The sequence below is a fragment of the Melopsittacus undulatus genome, chromosome 5, assembly GCF_012275295.1.
Source record: "Melopsittacus undulatus isolate bMelUnd1 chromosome 5, bMelUnd1.mat.Z, whole genome shotgun sequence".
In the NCBI taxonomy this organism is placed as follows: Eukaryota; Metazoa; Chordata; class Aves; order Psittaciformes; family Psittaculidae; genus Melopsittacus; species Melopsittacus undulatus.
The window spans coordinates 57,637,768-57,659,600 of record NC_047531.1 but is presented as its reverse complement, the minus strand read 5'-3'; the positions used below and the strand labels follow the sequence as shown (position 1 = coordinate 57,659,600).

General features: G+C 38.8%; 1 protein-coding gene across 5 annotated transcripts in view; it reads left to right on the top strand.

Annotated features, from left to right (window-relative positions):
* Positions 1 to 21,833, top strand: part of MICAL3 (microtubule associated monooxygenase, calponin and LIM domain containing 3) — a 108,497-nt gene that overhangs the window by 15,220 nt on the left and 71,444 nt on the right. For 2 of the 5 annotated variants that reach the window (XM_013127828.3, XM_031044910.2), the window contains exons 12-22: positions 701 to 897; positions 1,797 to 1,909; positions 2,421 to 2,483; positions 3,189 to 3,362; positions 4,415 to 4,507; positions 9,525 to 9,620; positions 12,245 to 12,301; positions 14,129 to 14,218; positions 16,730 to 16,837; positions 19,409 to 19,516; positions 20,181 to 20,367. In XM_013127828.3, the coding sequence (XP_012983282.2) occupies positions 701 to 897; positions 1,797 to 1,909; positions 2,421 to 2,483; positions 3,189 to 3,362; positions 4,415 to 4,507; positions 9,525 to 9,620; positions 12,245 to 12,301; positions 14,129 to 14,218; positions 16,730 to 16,837; positions 19,409 to 19,516; positions 20,181 to 20,367 (1,286 nt within the window). The remainder of the gene's footprint in view (positions 1 to 700; positions 898 to 1,796; positions 1,910 to 2,420; positions 2,484 to 3,188; positions 3,363 to 4,414; positions 4,508 to 9,524; positions 9,621 to 12,244; positions 12,302 to 14,128; positions 14,219 to 16,729; positions 16,838 to 19,408; positions 19,517 to 20,180; positions 20,368 to 21,833) is intronic. The other 3 variants (XM_005144358.3, XM_013127830.3, XM_031044911.2) reach the window with 2 other exon arrangements.

Genomic DNA, 21,833 nt, shown 5'->3' with positions numbered 1-21,833 from the left:
AGACTCCAGTACTTTAATTAGAAACTGAGATGGCTTCAATTTCCCAAGGGGACAGTAGAAAAGTAAGTGCTAGAGCTGTATTTAAACATATAATCCAATGTAAAGCATGTTGGGAAATGATGGGGTTATTGCCTTCCATGTGCACTGAATTGCTTTTCTATTGGTTTACTTGAGTTAACATGAGCTATTCTTTTAATAGTTATATAGCTTGCGGAGAGCTCAGATAGCTTTTAAAATTATTTATGTAACTCTCTACAAGCTATAGCTTTTTATATAGTTTTTATGTAGTTCTACAAGTTTTGAGAAAAGCCAGCAGATTAAAAATATGGATCTGTCAAGAAAAAAGGGGGTAAAAGTGAAGACTTACATTTGTTCCAAACACACAAAAGATTTAATGCAGGGGAAAGCACTACAGCTTTCCATTAAATGAAGAAGTGAAGGTGTATTTCAGAGGATACTAAGGTCTCTAAGAAGAAAAACCTGGGTTTGCAGAAGGAGCAAAAAATGAAAAAAGAATTCATTTGAGCCAAAGTTCACCACAATTAAGTAGTATCAACTCTGCAATACAAAAAGGTTGCTGGCAGATAAATTTGAGAGATTTTGGTGGGAGGGGAAAAAAGAAAGAAAATGGATCCCCAGATTCTTTTAGAGATCTGGTTTCTACTTGATTCAGTGCATACCCTTTTTCTGTCCTTTGCAGAGACTTTGATTCTCTGGATGAGCACAATGTGGAGAAGAATAACCAGCTGGCCTTTGACATTGCTGAAAAAGAGTTTGGAATATGTCCCATTATGACTGGAAAGGAAATGGCATCTGTTGGAGAGCCAGATAAACTCTCGATGGTGATGTACCTCACACAGTTCTATGAGATGTTCAAAGACACCATCCCCTCCAGTGGTAAGGAGCTGGCGGCATGTCAGATTCAAAGATGACTTCAGGGTGAACATGTGTGCTTCAGTTATCATCATGCTGCTTCTGCATGAGGTCATGCTAGTCACTTACTAATTTTACATTACAAGAAGTCGACTTCTTAGTGATGCTGATAAATACGATGTTAGCAGCATCAGGAGGAGAAAAAAGAGTTAATACAAAGAATGTCCTCAAAAGTTCTAAATTTACTTCAGCAATATTAGATAACTTTTCTGCTTTCTTGCTGTTCTTAGGAGTTCATCTGTCTTAACTTATGTGAGATGCCTTGCTAATAGTTGTTTAATAGGTAATTTCAAAACACTGGCTAAGTTTCATACCTCTTTACCATCCATGAATGGTGAGACTAACTTCAGGCCAATGAGAAATAAAAGGTCTTTGATCAGAACAGAAAAATATAATTGCCTGACACAAATCAGTATGGCCTACTTTTAAATATTAATAATGTTTTACAGCTTTACTATTGATGATCTTAATTCAAGTATATAATTCTGGTGAGGGAAAAAATGTTTTTAATAGCCTTTTAAAAATATAGTATGTATCAGCTACTATTTTCAAAACTCTGAACTCTTTGTAAGAATACTGATGATCATGATGCTCTTTAAATATGAAAGTAAATAGAGTAAACATAGTGTTTCTTCTGGGTGGTTATAAACCCTGAAAGAAGAATTGATTTTGGCAAAATGAAAAAGCAGAGTAGCTGAGAAGGGTTGTAATTCTGGGCATTAAAATAAATTTGTACTAAGAATCTGTGGAAAGTCGTATGTTAAAAAAAAATAATCATCAAGTCCTTCAGTTGTGTATTTAATAATAGCACCACAGAAAAGAATGCTTTGCATTCCCTTGTCCTATGTTTTTATTGCTAACAGATAGTCTGGACCTGAATGCAGAAGAAAAAGCTGCCCTAATTGCCAGTACCAAATCACCTATCTCTTTTCTCAGTAAACTGGGACAAAGCATCTCTCGAAAACGCACTCCAAAGGTAACCGTACCACGGTCTTGATACCACTTGTGTCTGTTAGGCTGTTGTCCAAGTAAGTGGTACCAGAAGTGCATGTATAAGTGTGTATTTGCTGTGCGTTTACAAGAGACCATGTGCTCATCAGCTTTTGGTATGGGGCAGCACATAATATTTATAACTGCAGAATCACATCTGTAGTATGTTTTCTTAATTAGCGGTATATTTCAGTCTTAAAATCCCATTCATGTTGTGGTATTTGGGAATATATTTTGTGTTGGAACATAACTTACTACTCAGTTCCCAGTTAGTTGAAAGTGTTGAAGAATGTACAGTTTTAAGTTAAGAATCTCTTAATGCAGATCAGGATAAAACCCTGTTCTTAAACAAATGGAGAATGAGCCCAAAGAATTAATCAGTTGCATTGAAAAGCTTATTTAAGTACATAGAGGACATTTATCTCAGGCCAGAAAGGTATAAGAATACTTATCTTTGGTGTTTGCTTATTTCTTTTTCTTCCTCCTTCCATTTTCAGGACAAAAAAGAAAAAGAACTGGATGGTGCAGGAAAGAGGAGAAAAACCAGCCAATCTGAGGATGTAAGTATTACAGTGAAGAAAGTGTCAGGGAAGAGAACATATGCTAGGTTCTTTTTCCTACTTCAGTCCTTTCATTTTGTATCTCCAGACAGGGTTTATATAAGATTATATTTTTAGATAAAAATTATTTCTTCAGTGGTTATGCTTTGTCATATCTGTAGTGTAAATATTTGACTGGTGCTTATGAAAGAACAGTGCATAACAACTGAAATGTTGCAGTTCCTTCATGTTCTGTTTTTACTGCAGTTTACTTTGATTTGATGTGAGGACATCAAGAATAAAACTGTCATTTAGTAAGGTAATGCAGTATAAACAGAAGCTTCATTCATATTTAAACTTTAGCCATGGTTAGTGCAAAAAGCAAATATGTCTAGTATGCCCCATAAGTCAGTCCTCAAGTTGAAATGTTTATAGCCAAATAGCTATAAATGAGTTAAAATTTAGTGTTTTGAGATGTCACCAAGGGTTTAGAGATACGCCTTTGCTTTATATCAGGGGATTCATGGGAGTGATTCAGCTGTGGTTTCTTTGGTTGGTAAGTGTATCAGATAAGGTTGAAAAGGTAAGGAGAGTTTTAACCGAACTTTTGATGACATGCCAAAAGAAATGTAAATGTGAGCTTTCAAGTACAGACTAATAGATTTGTTTTCCACATAGAGAAGAAAAGGTGATCTGGTTATATCTTTTGATATCACTGATTGTTAGGAGGACATACCACGAAGCTACAGAGAAGAAAGGCCCACACTGGTGAGCGCCCTGACGGAGAGGAGAATTGACGCTGCCATTGGGAATCAGAACAAAGTCAAGTCTATGGCAACCCAGCTACTGGCCAAGTTTGAGGAGAATGCATCAGTGCAGTCCTCAAGTTTACGAAGACAGGTAGGAGACAGATCATGAAACCTTTTGGAATTGAGGAGGAAAATAATGAATAATAAGATGCATTCCTGGAGGCTGGATGCTAGTGGCACTTCTCTGCTTCAGAGGCTTTCCTAGGGAAGAGTTAAGCTTTCTCAAAAAAGATAAAATTTAGAAGTATGGGCCAGAGAAGAACTTCCTAATAAAAGTTCATTTCTCTGTTACTGGCTGTCTTATGTAAGTTCTTTCACAAGCAATTAGGTTTCTTTTATAACTGCTATTGCTGTTTAAAAGCTTTCCAGAAGCATTCCACTTCTAATGTTTAAGAATGGTCATTTAATTTGATGTGAACTTTGTCATGCTGTGTTACATCTGTTTGTTCTTGTGAACTGTGGTTAAGTTTTGCATATGCATGTAAGTGCAGCAGGTAAATGCCTGGGAGTTTCTTTGCAATTGGGATATTTCTGTAATTCCAAGTGAAGCTTCCAGATAACTGCTGATTATTCAGGATGGTATCTTGACTATTGCAACTGCAGGGTAGTTATTTTCAAAATTAGATTGAGTCACTTCAAACTACTGCCAGCATTGCAGTGTCAGCCGGATAAGGCTCAGTCTGGTTTAAAGACCAGAGTTCTTGCTCTGCTGCTTGGTTTGTCTTCATAGCTTGTGCCAGGCTCTGTGCTGCCATGGCCAGACTGAGTGGGACCTGACCTTGTTACTTTAAAGCTCGGTCAAGTATGTCTGTGCTACACTGAACACCAGTGTTAGCAATACAACACAACCTTAGAATGGTGGTGTTTCACCTACTCTTTATCAATCGGATGTTTCTCAGCTACTACATATGGCTGATTTGAAGAAACAACGAAGATAAAGAGAAGGAACAAAAATATGTGTGGTTTCCCATTTTTGCTTTCTTTTTTTTTATATTTTAGTTGCTAAATAAATTCTCTCCTACTTTTTTTTTTCTTTAATGTTTGTCTGTCTTACTCTGTATCCCACTCTTTTGGCTTTTTTGAGTTTCCTTTACTGTTTTATCTTTCCTCCTTGGTCCCATTTTCCCTACAACCTGCATGCAGCAACCTGTCCTGCCTTACCAAGAACGTGTTCACAACCAGCCATCCAGCAGACGAGAGCAGGGCCGTCTTGCTCCCATACCCCAGTGGAAACAGGTAAAGAAACCTATTATGAATACTACACATTGCCTGCTCCCAACACCAGCTGTCACTGTCCTGTTTTTAAACCAGTCTTTCTCCAGCACCTTTTGTGAGTCTTTAAATAATTTAGCTTTTGGTCAATAAGATCAACATCACTCTTTGGTAATGGTGCATGGTTTGATATTTCAAAAGCACTTAGGAAATTTTTCTCTGCTCTTTTCTCATCGTTTCAGCTTCCTTAGGGTTTTGGTGGATGTTTTAGCAGAAAACTTGCCTATAGAATATCTAGATTTTTCTGTGTTTTCTTACATTTGAAACGTAAGCTATTTTCATAGCCAATGATGTAAAAGGTGTCATGTCACCTATGATATTAAAGCTTTTCCTTGATAGAAATAATAAAATTGGTTATTAGGTTTGCTATTCACATGTGAAATCTTGTGTTCTGCAGTTACAGAAGACTTCACTGTGGTTTCTCTTTCTCTTTGACAAACATAACTTTCCTTGCCAACTTCTCACATACATGGCACTGCAGATGCCTCTATTAATGTAAATTAAGGAAATTTTAGCTTTGCTGCCACAGATTATTTCAGACTAGCAGAAGAATCATCAGGCACCAGATTTTATTCTCTCTCATGTTTTGGCCCATTGTCGTAGTCGGTGTTTTTATTTCAGCCGTGTACTTTCAGCAGCTAAGGCTTGTGACAGGTTTTTCAGACAGATAGGGATAGTTACCTCATTGGCTTACTCTGCTTCTGCTGTTTCCCTGTGCAAATGGCCTCCTCTTGCTTCTGAGGGTACTGAGAGGTACTTTCCTAGCAGCCATAATTTGGAGAAAAATCTTTCTGGTTGCAGTTTAATCAGAGCAAACTTTGGAGTCAAGAGGAAGAAGGTGACACTAGTTTGGAAATTCACTGTTCTGTATGATTAAGAATTCACGCTGATATTCATGTCTGAAGCATTCAACACAATTCTGCATGTCATGACTTGTTGCCATGATCTGGAAGATTTGTTTCCAAGAAAGAAGACCCAAGCCAGAATAATTGTTGTCACTAGGACTGTCAAGAGAGTCTTAAAAATGACAGCATTATGTTTAAGTTTCCTGACTCAGTGTTTGCTCTTCTGTCTTATGAAAATCTTCTTCATAGGCGGATGAGCACTTTCAGATGGATACACATCTTTCATGCTTAATGCAGATTTTGTCTTTTGATAATACTTCCCATGTAAAGGGGGAGTACCCAAAGTTCTGATACAGAAGAACATAATATGGCTGTACAGTATTAAGTCAGTTGGTGACCATTGCTTATCTTTCCCCACAAAAAAAGGAAAACTGGATTGTTTTGGTTGTCTTTCCCAGCTAAGAAGGATGAAGTTTTGTATTTTAGCACTTGGAAAAGATCATAACCCTGCAGCCTTGAGATTTCTGTTTGAATCTGCTGTTAAAACTTTGTGACAGCTTTATAATACATCTTTATGGTGAAACACAAGTTCTCACTGTCCTCATTTTGTAATAGATAGAAAAAAACAGGCACCCTTTTGTTTCCTGCTCTTACGATGAGTGTTTTCTCATCACCAAAGAGCAGTCGTTCTTGTGTTCATTCTTTGCTTATACCTGAATTACACACAAAAAAAAAAGTGGGGTGGTGGTAGTGGAATCCTTCTCATCTCCCCCTACATTGGTAGAATATCCATATAGGCAGCAATGTAGGGCAGATCTGAGAAAAATCTTTTTGTAACAGTGGTACTTTCAAGGACTTAAATTATTTTATTCAACACTGACAGTGACTGCCTTGTATGGATGGTTTCCCTCTTAAGATTACACATAGAGATGATCTTTCCTTGATAAGCTTCACTGCTTGAACAGAAGATGATTGGTTCTTCAGGTTTTTTGCTGGATTTGCAGTGTTCTTCATTGGATAACTGAAATGGAGAAGAACAAAATCGTGTTTCCAGGATTCAAAATCTGCAGGATGCAGTAGGATCAAAGAAACAATCGACACAGTCCCTATTCCAAAGGTTCCTTATTACTCGCCTGCTGAAGTGAAGAACATCAGCTGTCTTCATTCAAAAGCCATGGGTGTTTATAGAACCATTTATTCTCAACAGATCAGAAATCAGCTGAGGCAGGATGCCATCCACTTGAGCCAGTCAGTCAGCTTTGCCAAACTTGGACAGAAATCCATCTTGCAGGAAGTCGTTGAAGCAGTGCTTCATCAGGCTGCTGTGATTCTTCATTCTGGTTGCTTAGGCATGCAGAATCTGGTAGCTGTGAGACTGTACCTTTCTACAGTTCTGAATTGGCTTTCTACAGTGACATTGGGCACTCTAGCTACAAAGCTATTTCCTGGGCCACAGATTTCCAACAGTGGAGTTGGTGCTGGCTACCAGTGCATGTTATTGGAGATGCTATAAAGGAGTAGTATTGCTCCTGACAATTTAGTGGGACAACTCAGAAGAGTTGTTCATGAAGCTGTGGGAAAGGGTTCTCCTCTGTGGTAAGAGAGTTATGGGAAAAAACTTCTGTGACTGTGCATGTGATATATCACATAGCAAATACGTTCTGCTGGAGTCCTTTGAAGAGGAGCAAAGCAATTCCTGAGGGAACAAAGTGGTGACATGTTATTGGAGGGGAAACCACAGGTTGCCTAATGTTCTTGCCAGCAGACAGAATTAAGTTGAGATCCTCAGCTGGGAGAAGAGCAGTTTCACCTCTTGTGATTGATAGGTTTGGTCCTTCCTGCATCTTGAAAACCGTGTGGAAGAGGAAGGTATACTGTAAATGCATAAGAGTTATTGCAGGAGGGAAACCACACAGTTGCAAAGTATGTGGTGTGGGTTGGACCCTCAGTTTTGATGGAAAAATTACATCTGCCTGGGCCTATTGCATGCCAGTTTCTGTCAGATGGAATTCCTTAGCTGTACTTGCTTTTCAGTTTAGATCTAGAATCTTACTTTGCCCTGGAATTAAAAATTATGAGGCCAGCAGTTGCAATGAGCTTGTAAGGCAAAATGTTTGTTGTAGAAGTGGCTTGCTAAGACAGAATACCTAGAAAGAATGAAGTCCTGGCAGAATCTGTTCTGAAACAGTTTTTACTTTCATTACAAGACCTTTAATGCTCTTTCTCTCAGAAAGGGAGAACCTTCAAAAGATCAAGCAGGTTGAAAACCCCAGCAATCTGTGGCTTGCAGTGTACTGTGTGGCCTGCATTTTCCTCTTGAATTGGATTACAAAATTTGCTTTATTAAACTGCACTTTGGAAATTATGTTCTGTGTTGGCAAAATTGGTTTCGTGCTGTTATGAGCACCTCAGCAGCAGTGGGTAATGCACAAAGATACTGCTAAGTGTATGTGCACAGTGATGAAAATGTGTGTAATTTATGTGATGGTAATATCTTCTAAAAAAAACTGCATTGTGCTTCAGGGTGTGGTGGTTAATTTCAAACGAGTGCTTACTTGTATAAAAACATCTTGGTGTGTTCTGTTGCTTTCCAAGCCATTTTGGGAAAGAGCACCTCAGGGATCATGAAGCCATTGGAAAGCCATATGACCTATCCAGAAGAGAATTTGAATGTTTGGGTATGGTATGGGAAGTGGGACTTTTAAATGGGATTTTGTCCTGGCTTTCCAGACTCCCAGTGCACTGAGAAATGCCTTCCACGTTTTCTACTGTAGTCTCATAGGTCTTCTAACAGCAGCAAGCTTAAATCACGGATGTGTACATAGATGCTTACAAGGTAGGAATCACATGTCTTTTGGTACACATCTTTTCTGTCCCTAGAGATCTGATGCTTGTTCTTTTGAGATAGTTCCCTAAAGTGTGATAAAAGTGCAGCAGTAATTCTGTTGGAACTGTGGTTTTCAAAGATATGCAGTGACTGAGGTGATCACAGCCAGCAGGAGCTGAAATCTCAACAGAAGAGAGGGTACACCACCGATAATTTCTGCAAATACTGTTTTTCCTTCTTAATCTTTTATTAAAATCTGTGATATTTATTTTCTCTTTCGTATAACCATCTTTGTGTTTGCATGCTCAGAAATGCATCCTACTGGAGGACTGAACTTCATATGCCTATATAATGTTGTATTCTGAGACCTGCCATGGAAAAAAATACATGAGTTTATGAAAGTTTTGAAATCTGAAGTGCAGACTTGGACATGGTCAGGTGAAAATCCATGAACAGCTGAAGTGGTTGAAAGTGTTACCATTCATTCAGCTAGACATCAGTGGCTTCACAGTGGAGCCTTTTGAAACAGCATGTAAATGCTCCTCATCCCCTTCAGTACAAAGTTATGTGCTTTAGTTTAAACTGCTTGTAGCAGCTGTTTGAAATTCAGAGTTGATTTTTGTCTTTTGAAAGGGAAGAGAACACCCAAACGGATGATAGTGTCAGCTTAGCTGTCAGGGCATTAATGAGCAGGCAGAAGATGCATTAATATCAAGAAGTGGTGGAGAAAAGACTGTACATAGGAATAGAGACCTAGAAAGGTATATTTTTTAGCACATTAAAATGAAGACACTCATCACGAGGACACATGACAGTGTGTGTGTTGTGTAATATTCAGACTATTAGATGTGGCTACATTTTGGCTATAAAACAGCTCTATATTTGTTCTGTTAGAATGCAGTGGAGTTTAACTTGCCTGAGATGGTTTAATACCATTGGGAGGCACAGTAATAATTAACTTTTTGTGAAGCAAAGAGCAGTCCAGTTGTGAAGAGTTCTAACTTGTACCTTGCACTCATTGTAAGATCTTGAGTCAGAAACTGTTGGTTTAATTGATGTAGGAAACTGTTCACTGGCTGCCATAGAAGAATCTGTCAAATGGACATGTGATTGTGTGGTTATGGATGAAAAACTTAAGTCTTTCAGCTTCAGATAAAATGTCTTTAGGTCATTTGTGATATATGTGAGCTTACGATTGCAGTCTGTCTGTCCATGCATTCTGGCCTGGCTCAGCAAAGCCAGCGGTAATGTTATCTTTTCTACCATTATTATGACTTTTTTGTTTTCTTTTTCTCTTTTAAAAAAAAAGATGAGGCGTAAAGAATGTTCTCGGACCTGCCCCAAAAAAGTCATCATGCTCTCTTCTTCCACTCCACCTTCCTCTCCACCGTATCCCAGGCAGCAGGTGATTCCCTCTGCATGCTCTGTCCCTCTCTCTTCATTACTGCTTGTACAAGTGACTAGATCAGTTACCGGATATCCCATTTACAAATGAATTTCCAATGTTCTTTTTCCAGATGGTGGTAGGGCATCTTCAGCCTCTTAGGTTAGAAACATAGGTTGGCCTTAGCTCACCAGAAGCATGGAGAGTTTCCACTCTCCAGTCCACTGGAGCCTTTAGGGTTTTACTGTAGAGTAATTTATAGCTACAGTAGCCTTTCTCAGTTTTGAGTAGCAGAAAAAGAGAAGTTAAATGGTTGGAGGGAAAGAAAATGCAACTTTTCTGTGTCTCCAGTCTTTGTTTAAATAGGTGTGACTGAAAATTTGCCCTTGTATCCATGAAACTCTTTTAGGATTACTTATATTAAATCCTTTTTTTGTGCGTTGTGCCCTGCATATGTGCAGTGTGGTCTTTCTGTTTCCCCCATACTTAGACCTTTGTCTCATAGAAGTTTGTGTTCATTCAGTCTGAGTTTGAATTTGGAGAGCTGTTCTATTTACAATGTATGTATGCGCATCCAGATGTTTGTACAGATGCATTTGTTGTTCTTCCAGTTAAATATTACTTGAAATCCTTTAATATTTGTCTTGTACATAGTCAGCATGCTTCTTTGAGTTGCATCTTTTTTTTAAATGTTTTGTTTAACTTTCCTAGTGCAGTAATAAAATTCCACTCCTCCCTGATCAATCCTGAGCTAATCTTAAGGTGATAAAAAGCTGCAGTTCATAACTTTCAATAAGGATTGTACAAATAAATTTCCCCGTAAGTGGGAAATGTTTCTTTGCTGAACACTAGTATGCCTATAAACTCTGTGAGGCATGTTATCTTTTAGCAGAGTAGTCAGGACTTACTCTTGATAAGCAAGTTTGCCAATGACACCAAGCTGTGTGGTGTGGTCAACATGCTGGAGGGAAGGGATGCTAGCCAAGAGGGATCTTGACAGGCTAGAGAGGTGGCCAATGCAAGAATGGATTGAGAGCAGCCCTAAGGAAAAAAGATTTGGAAGTGTTGGTTGATGAGAAACTTAACATGAGCTGTCTTCAGTGTGCACTCGCAGCCCGATAAGCCAACCGTATCCTGGGCTGCATCAAAAGGAGCATGACCAGCAGGTCGAAGGAGGTGATCCTACCCCTTTGCTCTTGTGAGATGCCACCTGCAGTACGGCATCCAGCTCTGGGCCCCCAGCAGAAGAGGGATGCGGACTTGTTGGGCTGAGTCCAGAGGAGGCCACAGAGATGATCAGGGGGCTGGAGCACCTCTGCTGTGAAGGCTGGCTGAGAGGCTTGGGTTTGTTCAGGCTGGAGAAAAAGATTCAGAGGAGACCTTAGAGCAGCCTTTCAGTGCCTAAGGGGGACTTCCAGAAAAACTGGAGAGGGACTTTTGAAAAGAGCATGTAATGACAGGATAAGGGGGAATGGCTCTAAACTGACAGAAACTAAGTCTACGTTAGGTACTAGAAAGAAGCTCTCTACTAATGAGGCACTGGCAGAGGCTGCCCATAGAAGCTGTGGCTGCTGCAATCCCTGGCAGTGTTCAAGGCCAGGACCTTTGAGCATCCTGGTCTAGTGGAAGGTGTCCCTGCCCATGTCAGGGGGTTGGAACTGGATGATCTTTAAGGTCCCTTCCAGCCCAAACCCTTCTGTGATGTGATAGCTAGCCGTCTTCTTCTTGCCAACATCCTTTGAAAATTCTGACAGATACTTTTTATGAGAAAAGAAAGGTTTTCCCAAAGATTGCAGATAGAGAAACTAAGGCAGTTAAATGTAGTTTTACTTTTTAATCTATGGCATGTAATTAATTTTCCATATAGAGATATTGGTTTTCAGTCACTTAGGATCCTTTAGCTCTATGTTTTCTCTCGCTGGTTTCTTCAGGTGTTTGTCCTGTGTCTTTTTGGTTGTCTAGTTTAGTCATGAGAGCTAGCTGCTGCTGGATCCAAGTGAACTTTGTCCATTTTCTATGTTGTTTCCTATAAAAGACTTTTTTTTGCATGTTGTCTTGCTCAAAGAAATAATAATAACAAAAAATTTGGCTTCCTCCTTTTAACTCTGAGGAATTTTTGCTCCTTGTGCTATAGGACTGATCAGTTTGAAGGCTCAGATGAAAAATCTGCTTTTGGAGGCATTCTTTTTTCCTTAGGAATGATTTCTTTTCCTGAAATAGTCTTGGCCTCATAGCAAGTCACATGGATCTGTGTCCTTTTTACACTGGTGTCTTTTTAAGCCTTTTTCAACTCCATGCTTCTAATGAGTTCATTCTGCCACTTCTTCTAAACTTTCCATTTCCATTCTTTGATCTAACATCACAGTATGAGTTACACTGAGTGTGTTATCATCTTTACTGTACTAATTTAATTATATTATGGTACTCTATTGTCATTTACCAACATTATATGAATATATGTTTTAAATTAATTTTCCTACAGGAGCCATCTTGTTATTGGCAGGTTTAGAATATTCTTACTAAACTGTTCTATTATTGTTATGACCCTCTTTTCTGTCTGCATCTTAAGAAAAATCAGATGAAGTGTATTTTGACTAGGAAGTTGGTCTGTGATTGTTGTTAAGCTCATAATTTGTTGCCTGCAGAGAAACAGGGAACCTGGTGCTGACTATCCTGGGGAGCAGAGTCCCAGACAGGAAAGGGTAAAGAGCATGAACAAATGGCATGGATGCTGATGACACAAGGCTGTGGTAGATATGTGCAATACAAAGAGCAAATAGACTGGGTAGTGAAACACACTTATCCTAATGCTGCTGTTAACACGCTGGAACTGCTGAGAGTCAATTAGGAGTGATTACTTCTGTGTGATATCCACATAAATGCATAACAAGCTTTATCAACAGTTTGCTATATGCTTTTATTTTGCCATAGATCTAGCGCTTAAGCTCTTCTTTCTCTTACACCTCTTTAGTGAAGTATGCTGTGGCTGTAGCAGAACAAGAAGAGTTATGTTTGCTAATTCATGCAAACATCGTTGCATTGTTTTCACGGCTTGCTTTCTGGATGGTTAAACAGCTGGCATTCCATCTTGCCTCCTACGGGCCAAAGTAAAAGGAGAAATGATGAGGCATTATTTAATATGGAGACTTTGAAGCCTTCTTAACAATGAAATATTCAACAGTCTCTCTGAATGGCTCAGTATAATACAGAAGCATAAGAAAAGAAAGGCATTCAAAAGAATTGGTTAATTTGAATTCATATTGACAAATTCATTGACATTCCAGTAGAGGCTTTGAATGAATTAAGTCTTAAGTGGTAGCCAGCTATAAAATTGTTGCAACTTTCAGAATGTGTTCTAACAAAAGACTCTTGTGGGACAAATGTTTTCTGACAGAGTAGAAACTGAATAAGCATGTGCCTGCAGTGATATAGAAGCCCACAGCTTTATAATAGGCCCTAGTTTTAGTGAAAATGATCTAGGAGGAAGGAGTAGGTGGAACTGAAAACAGCTGAAAATTGAGAGTATTATTAATGCATCTGAATGAGAGAAGCATTTCTCGTAAATTGGGTGTGAACCTGATTTTCTGTTCTGCTTTGAAGGACAGATAGCAATACATAGCAGCACCCTGGCATTCTTCACAGATCAAGCCTGAGGTTTCTTCATACACATGTTTGTAGGCTGTTCCCTTTTGAACTCTACAAATTAGTTGAAGCTGTGTGATATTGCAAGCAATACTCCTGTCTTGTGTAGCAGGCCACGAGCCAGGTCTTGTTTTCTGTGTCACTAAGTGCACCACACAGCAGTTTAAGAAGATTGTTATGCAAGACCAGAATAGCAGAGGTGTCAAATATTGTGCCTGGGGGCGTGTTGACATGACAGAGCAGCAAGAACAAGTAGGACATCAAAGTTGCAGAAGTAAAACTGGCAGTTTCTGAAACAGTTTTATTTTGCTGTACTTTGCTTCAACCAGCCAGGCTTATTAAGCATCCTCTCCTTGGCAAGTACAGCATTTCACTTTTCATCTTTAAGGAAACTAACTTGTTCTTTATGAGTACTGAAGTACATTATTACCCTGGAAACGTATTTCTGTGCACAAATCTGAGAAACAAGTATGTACAGGTTTAGATATGCAAAGGAAATAACCTTGAGAATTGAGAACTATGGTGAAATAAGTTGGTAAATAAGCTCCTTTATGCATGATAAAGCCACAGGTTTTATTTATTAATTTATTTTGGATGGTAATGCCAGATTGAGGGAGAGGCCACACGCTTGTTTGGGTTTGGCTGCAGCAGTCCTAGGTGGGAGAGTTGTGAATAACAACTAATTCAACTGATTTTTTTCTCTGCCTTGTGGGTTAAAACATAGCACTTGATTAGAACACTAGCCTTTGAGAGTAAAAGCAGCCTTCACATGGGAGCTCCTGTGACTGTTCTGCATGTGAATTTCATACCTTATGTGTGGCATTCCAGTGTTCCTTTTGGTTTTTTTTTTTCCCGTTTTGTTTACTACCTCCTTCCTCATCTCACAGAGATCTCCTCGTTTATTTTCTGATGACCAAGTGCCTGAGAATGTTGAGCAAAGGGCCCTTCTGGAGTCCAGACCTGCAGTGAGGCATCAGGTGACTACAGCCCTGCCTATTGGTGTCCTATATCAGTGTGGGATTCTGGGTACCGATCACATCTGGGGTCAGAGGGAGAGAAAAATTCACCAAAATATGATGACCACTGCTCTACAGTCATATGGCTAGAAAGACACAGTCAAGCCTATTTTGTGTAGTATTTTTATCCTACTTGCTACTTCTTACCTGTCTCTTTCTTTGATAAATAACAGTATTTCTGTTTCTTAAAACACAATACAAACAATAAGGTAAAACCCAGCCTCTGAGCTTCAGACTACATGCTGAAAACTAGCTGGAGTCCAGATCAAATCATCTCACAGTGGTCATCTTCCAGTCAAATGCTCGCAGATGCTTCGGGAAGCAACATCACTTACATTTTCCAGGCACACTTCCTGGCTCTGAAGTACTGCTTTCGTGTCCGTGCTTCATGCAAACTTATTTGCAATGGTAGAGTTGGCAGCTTATGTGGATTTTCTTTGATTCTAGTGTACACTTTTGGTTTGGTTTTGTGCTTAATTTTCTCTCCAGTATGTCATCCTTGGCATATGGGAGCATACTGGTTTGAACAGTGGCTTCTTCAGTTTCATCTGCTTGCCCCTGTGTATTTTCAGTTATCTTTAACAGCATTTGGCAAACTGGAGAGTGCTTTTTGCAAAACACTGTCTACATAAGCGAGGTATTTTTTAATAACGTACTGTTTTGATTTAACCATCCAAAATCAAGCTGTCTTCTTCTGCTGGAGTATAAACAGTCCCAGAACTTTTGCTTGTGGTCGTAACTTTTCCAAGCCATGTCAAAAGGAAATCTATAACATCTAGGTCACTTCTCATTTCTGTTCTTTGCTGGTAATTAAAGTCAGTGAAGCTGTTCTCCAAGAAGAAAGAGCGAACCTTTAGTTAGATTTTTTTATAGGATTTGGGGACACAGAAGAAACTGTGAAGGACTGAGTAAGAAGAATTGTTTAAACATCCTAGCACCTCTCTTAATGAGTGACACAGCTGAAGATCTTGGGCGTGATCCAGCGTGATCCAAAGACAGCATGCTTGTGTGCATTTCCCTACTCAGTTGAAATGATGATACAGAAATGAACATCTAGACCAAAACATCTTGTTCCTACCTTTTATGTTGCTCTCTAAGCACTTTTAGGCTCCTTTTGAGGGTAGAAAAGATTAACAGTGTTATAATGCAAAGGCAGAAATAATTTTTGAATTCTGTCAATTTTCTGTATATAGTACAGAATTAGGAGAAGAGAAAATAGAGGAGAGGCTGAGAACACAAAGTAGAGGAAAGGATAAAGTGGGTAGAGCAGAGAGGAAAAAGGAAACAGATGTTGGAACAGTGCAGGCAGTGATGGATTATGGTGTGGGATTTAAGTGAAGGAAGAGAAGAATAATAGTTTAGCAAGAGAAGGAAGGCTTAGCAAAGTATGACATTTTCAGAAAACAAATTTGATCAAATGTTTACAATCTGAAGTATAGAAAATTTGTCTATAAATAGTTGTATTTCTTTAAACTGGGGAAATTGTGAAAGCCAAGCTATTTTGCTTTTTGTCCAGTAGATTTAGTTTTGAGCTTATACTATCATAAGTGGCTAGAAACAGCTATTTTTTGTGGTTCATACAGCTACATGACATTTATTTTTCCTTTTTATAACTAACACCATAATTTTCTTGTAAAAGAGAGTCAGATATTTCAAACTTGCACAATTTTTCATTCCAGACTATAATTTCTAGGAATGTGCTCTTTCCACCAGCACTATTTATCTGATACTTCCAGCTATTTTTTCCCTATTTGTGTGAAGTATTTGTTGGGAGATAGGCATAATGAGCCATAGAGTTAATGGGGGGTATGTTGGAAGACCAATTGATTGGGTCTTCCTGTGAGGAACCAGTTTCAGAAAGATGCAGTTTCTCAGTTTGGGATTTTTTGTTTGCCATTTGATAAACAAGAACAACAGATAGGTTTATATTGTTTCATTCTTCTTAGTGTGATGTTTCCAATCTGCTTACAGTAAATTTTAGGTTAGAAATTTGCTGCCAATTACTGGCAATGCATACAAGTTAATTTCTTTTTCTTCCATCCCCAAGGAGAAGCAGGCTTTTGGTTTATATAGTTAAAATACAGAAGAGGTCTCACATGGCCTGAAATATGATCTTTGTGCCTTGGGCCAGTAGTAAAGAACAGTGGGAGATACAGGAGGAGTAGAGGAAATTGATTTGGGAGCTTTGCCAGTGTCTGAGTTGGTTGGTTTACAGGAGGTTGGACATCTATAGAAGGAGGTAACTGCTTCCAAATGGTCCTAAATGACTTAAAACCTAATAAAGAGCAAATTAAGAATAACTTACTCTGTCTTGATAGGGAGAAAGTGAAGATACGCTGGCATTTTCCTCCAGGTTTTCCTATGAGCATCTTTCTTCGATGGTGGGCATAGAGAGCCTGAGTGTTTGTATTTTCTCCTCTCTTCTCTCTGTAGCCATGTATGATTGTTCTGGTTTTTATTTTCTTTTTTTAGCCTGAGACTGAGCCGTCTCGCCGATTCTTTGTTGACCAGTGGGAGCTCTCCCTTAGCCTCCGTTCTTCTAATCGCCCTTCTTCACCTTCATCTGACTCTCTTCGACAGGTAGCATTAGCCTGAGCATTGCGAGGGGCACTCAGCTGTGTTCGCTTGCTGCACCCCAGCCCCACCGGCCAACAACACACCACAAGAGATGGCCAGGCTTGCAATGCTTCACCTGCAGAATGCAATTTCTGTGCATATTCATGCACAAATGAGAAGCCAGAGGCAGTCTGTGGCATAGCTTGGTTATTGTCAGCTGTAAAGCAGTTTGAAACTAAATACATTTAACATCTGGTGTAGATGAAAGGTGGTACATCTCACTCTCAATTGTTATTTTTTGAAGACTGATAGTCTTTTCGGCTTTGCAGTAAAGCTTTCTTGTTTTGCTTGCTGCTTTTGTTGAGATCTTGGGCCAAACTGCAGAATGCTTTTGTGCATATATGCTTAGTGGACAGCATGTAATAAAAAGTACTTTGGCGTTCTGAAAATTCAGTGATAATTTGAACTAGTTGCAGTTATCATACATAAATAGTAGGAATTTGGTTTATCCTAACTGAAGTGGGTTCTTTACAAAATGTCATATATCTTAAAGGCTTTTGCCCACAGAAGGAAAGGCAAAATGTTTCATTTAAGGCCTGGTATAAGGCCAAACTTGATGTGTAGGAAAAAGGCAAAACAAATCAGAAACACTGAACCCCAAATCAAGAATTCAACAACTAAATTTCCCACACTAAATAGTCCAAAGTATTGTCAGTTAAGATTAGCACAGCTTTTAAAGCATGGACCTTCATATGTACTGGTAGAAATTTAAAGATCCTGAAGCATCTGAATGAATGTTGAATGAATATTTCAAATCAAAACTTTTTCTGTGGTAACCTGGCTCAGCTGAAAGAAAGTATACCCCATGGAAAAGCTTGAACTCTCTTTTAAGAAAACTTAAAAAGTCTTAAAGGTTTCTGGTCTCTTAAAGGAAGAGTCTTGACCAAATTATTCTTGCCAAATAAAGATTAATGCTGAAGAAATTTTTTCCATTGGTCACCATTTTAAATGTAATATTTGACAAGGTGCAGTGTATGACATTGAATAGCAACTCTGCCCATATGTGTGTGCACACAGTAGCTAAGGAAGTATATGGAACCTATTAAAGACAAACCATGTATCATTTCTTGCACTTATAAATTCTGCAAGTACTCTGCATTCAGTAGAGACAGAAGTTGTGTCTGAGTAGAAACAAAACATCATTACTTTAGTCACATGGAGCTTAAATAGTTAGTTCAGTGATAACAGCAGTAATCTCTGATGGCTGAGCCCTCCAAAGTACCCATTCTGTGGTGAATTTCAGTTTTTTGTGATGCTTCCTGCTGTTCTCATGTCTGAACACATGAAGGTCTTAAACACTCCTAAAAGGCTGATAACCACAGATGTGAAATTTGTGCTGTGTTGTTCGTTGTGGGAAATAACGAGAGTCCTTCAAACAAGTTCTACTATATGGGTGAAGGGAGTCTTGAGATACAGCTTTAGTCCGTTTCTTCAGAAAACTCTTATCCTTGGTATTTTGCACTTGCCAAAAGCTGGACTGTCTCTCTGATGATCCTTCATTTGTTGAGGAGGCTCCCACTGGAAACATTCATAATACTTCTTAGCGTGGAAAAGGAAAATTGCTTGGTGTGCTTCTTGCTGCTCTGAATCAAACACATGGCGTTTGCAGTGTGGTTGAGCTAACATGGATGTAATCACTTGATTTTCTTAACCATGTAATTATTGCCAATGGTTGTAAGTATTCCCTGTGAAAAACACTTCCTCTGCTCCTGCAGTGACTGAACTTGGCTTGCAAACACCCATTTGGTGCCACCTAAGGTAACAGTCAACCTGTCTACATTTCTCAGAATACTGGAGGGTTTTTAGATACCCAGAGTTAGAGAGTCAGTCAGTACTCATAATGGAGAAAAGCCTAGTTAGTCATAAAGCTGTGTTCACAGTTGAACAAGTGTGTATTCCAGATGTGTACAGGTATGGCTTTTGGTGCATTGGCTCAGGCTCTTGCATCTGTTTCCATATAAATCTGTACGTATTTTCAGCATTGGAAGAATTCATATTTTTTAATCACTTTGAGTTCCTTAGTTAAGGATTTCTCCCTCGTCTATGTAAATTAATTCTTTCCCATTACTTAGCATAAAATAGGCTGTTGTGATCAGCATGTTGCAGTAAACTATGCAATGTCTTTTAATAGGTCTTTGTTATGATGCCAATTTTACCTGGTACCTAAAATCTTAACCTGTATTTGGCCTTGTCTTTGAAAGTGTCTATGCTCAGATTTCCAGGTACAAAATACCCCACAAACAAAGATAAGATCTCCTTTCTTCATCAGCATAGTATTTCTGGAACACTTACAGGATGTAAAATGCAAGCCCTTTTTCCCGTTCCTATGGTTGATCCTAGGCTGTACTGGTGATCTCTGATGACACTAGCTTTGCTGTTACTACTTGTCACTTCATATTGTCCACTGTCTTGGCATGATTTGACCTCTCTACACCTTTTCACCACCTAACCTATTCTCATTTTAGTCTTTTTTTTTAATTTGATTTTTTTTTTCTTTTCTCACTTCACTATTGTTTTCTTCCATCCATCTGGTAGAAGTATATAAAGATGTACACAGGCGGAGTGAGCTCTTTGGCTGAGCAGATAGCCAATCAGCTTCAAAGGAAAGAGCAGCCCAAAACCCTTCTAGACAAGAAGGAACTGGTAAGATGATGTACAGAAGATAATAATGAGTGTTTGTGTTTAGATGTACTGTAGATCTGTGAGTGTCCAGTTGTTACTACCACTGATGGAATCTGTTGTAGCTTTGTGAAAGATTTAATTTCTCTATCTACCCTCATGCTTGTCCTCATTTTCCTTGCAAAATGTTGGTTTTTAATCTAATCTCAGCATCCAAGGATTGTGCAAAAAACAGTTGAGAAACTGTTATATTTATGAAGACATTTGATCCACTGGGGCTGCCTCTGCATTATTATTTTTTGGATGAGATACTGATTTTGATAACGGAGGTCTAAAAATTGCTGTTTGAGGGATTTCTAATGTTTTTGGCTTTCCATCATATGCCTCCTTCAGTCATTTATTTAAAGGTCATCATTAATAGTACTGGTGTCCACTCTTGGTCCAAAGCTTATTTTACTCCTGACATCTGTAGGCATGGCATCCTGGGACCTTCCTCCCTGGACTGTAAGGTTAGTTTTTGTGTCCTGGTTAAAATTCTGAGTTGTGTCGAAGAACTGCAGCATCCATGTGTGAAGGAACTGCACCATTCAGATGCTCCGATATCATCTGCATAAATGGAGAGAAGATATGACTAGGCAATCTTAGTGAGTCTGGACACATAAATTTCACCATTCCTATTTCTGTCTAGGGTTCACTCAAGAAGGAGTTCCCCCAAAACCTGGGAGGCAGTGACGTCTGTTACTTCTGCCGCAAGCGAGTCTATGTGATGGAAAGGCTGAGTGCTGAAGGCAAGTTCTTCCACCGCAGTTGCTTCAAGTGTGAATACTGTGCGACAACTCTGCGCTTGTCGTCTTATGCCTATGATATTGAAGATGGTAAGAGAAATTGCCTTTTTGTCAGAATTCACTTAACTGTCCTAGAAGTCTGTCTAGTGATTTCAGCTTTTTCTTTGCTTAAGAAGTGTTTGGTGAGTTAGGGAAGAAGGTAACATTCATTCCAAAGAGACTATCTCTCAACCTGTTGAAACTGCGTGGGCTTCCCATGGCCAGGTTGTGCTACAGCAACATAACTGGACTCTTAATAATTAATTTAAAGTAATAACAGCTCCTAGAACGCAACAAAAAAAAATAGCTTTTGGGGTCTTGAAAGGGGTTTGGAGCCTGAGTTTGAAGGCCAGACCCTTTTCATTATGTCTAATGAAGAAACTCCTTAGTGTTTAATGCCACTTAAGAGAAAATAACACATCGGAGACTAAAGTAGTAAGCTTTTTCTTCTTGAAGACATCACAGCTATCCAACTCCATATGTTTATTTTAGGCTTCCTAGAAGTAGGAATTTTATAATCAGGGTCTATGATAATAGATCCTTACAAATTAAGCTTTGTATAATGAAAAATGGAGCATCAAAGTTGAGTAAAGGTAAGTCAATATAGAGAGAAAGTGTTGTTGAAGTCACTATTGAAGATTCAGTAATGACTGTTTTCTGTATCTGATAGACTGAGGAGGAAGGAATAGTATTGCAAAACTTGCTGATGACTCAGTTGAAGAGTCTAGCATACTAAGGGAATCTCCAGGTACACCTAACAGTTCTGAGAAACTAGATAATATGGCAACAGTTGAAACTCAATTTGTCAACAAAGTGTGCCTGTAACAGTAATAATTTTAAATCACACATCTCTTGTGAAAAGTATTCTCCTTCTAAAATGTGTTGCATTCTATGTTGAGCAGTGTTTGAGAGAAATTTCATGTATTATGAAGAAAAAAAACACAAGAAAGCATCTCAGATAGATCTTTATTTATGTCAGTAGGTTTCTTTATTTTCTTCCACAGCTACCATTTATCTTTACTCCTGTCTCAGGAGGAAAGTATGTACAAAATGGTGTAAAAACTAGTGAGAGGTTAGGTGGAAAGGATTCTACTCCAGACATGATGTTGTAGAAACCAAAATAACAGGAAAAAAGTGTTAGTACTGATAGTTCTCCCCACTCCTGGAGGCAAAGATGAAATAAAAAGTATAAACTGATATGCCACAGGATAAAACTCCAGAATGTTCTACTGCAGATGGAAATGTTATGGAATTAGTAGGTATCTACTGTGTGTAACTAGGAAGAAACTTTTTACATATACTGGGTAGAATAACAGCCATTGAAACAGCATCTAGGCTTAAGGGAAAAAGGAACCAAAATTACATATTTACGATGCATTATGTAATGACTTTAAGTAATGGACTTGTTCAGTCACAAAGTGTTGAGGAAACTTAGAATCATAAACCAGTCTCCTAGTAAGAAACAGAAAACCAATTATTACTTGACCAGAAGGTCAGCAGAATTGGCCTGCGAGTTT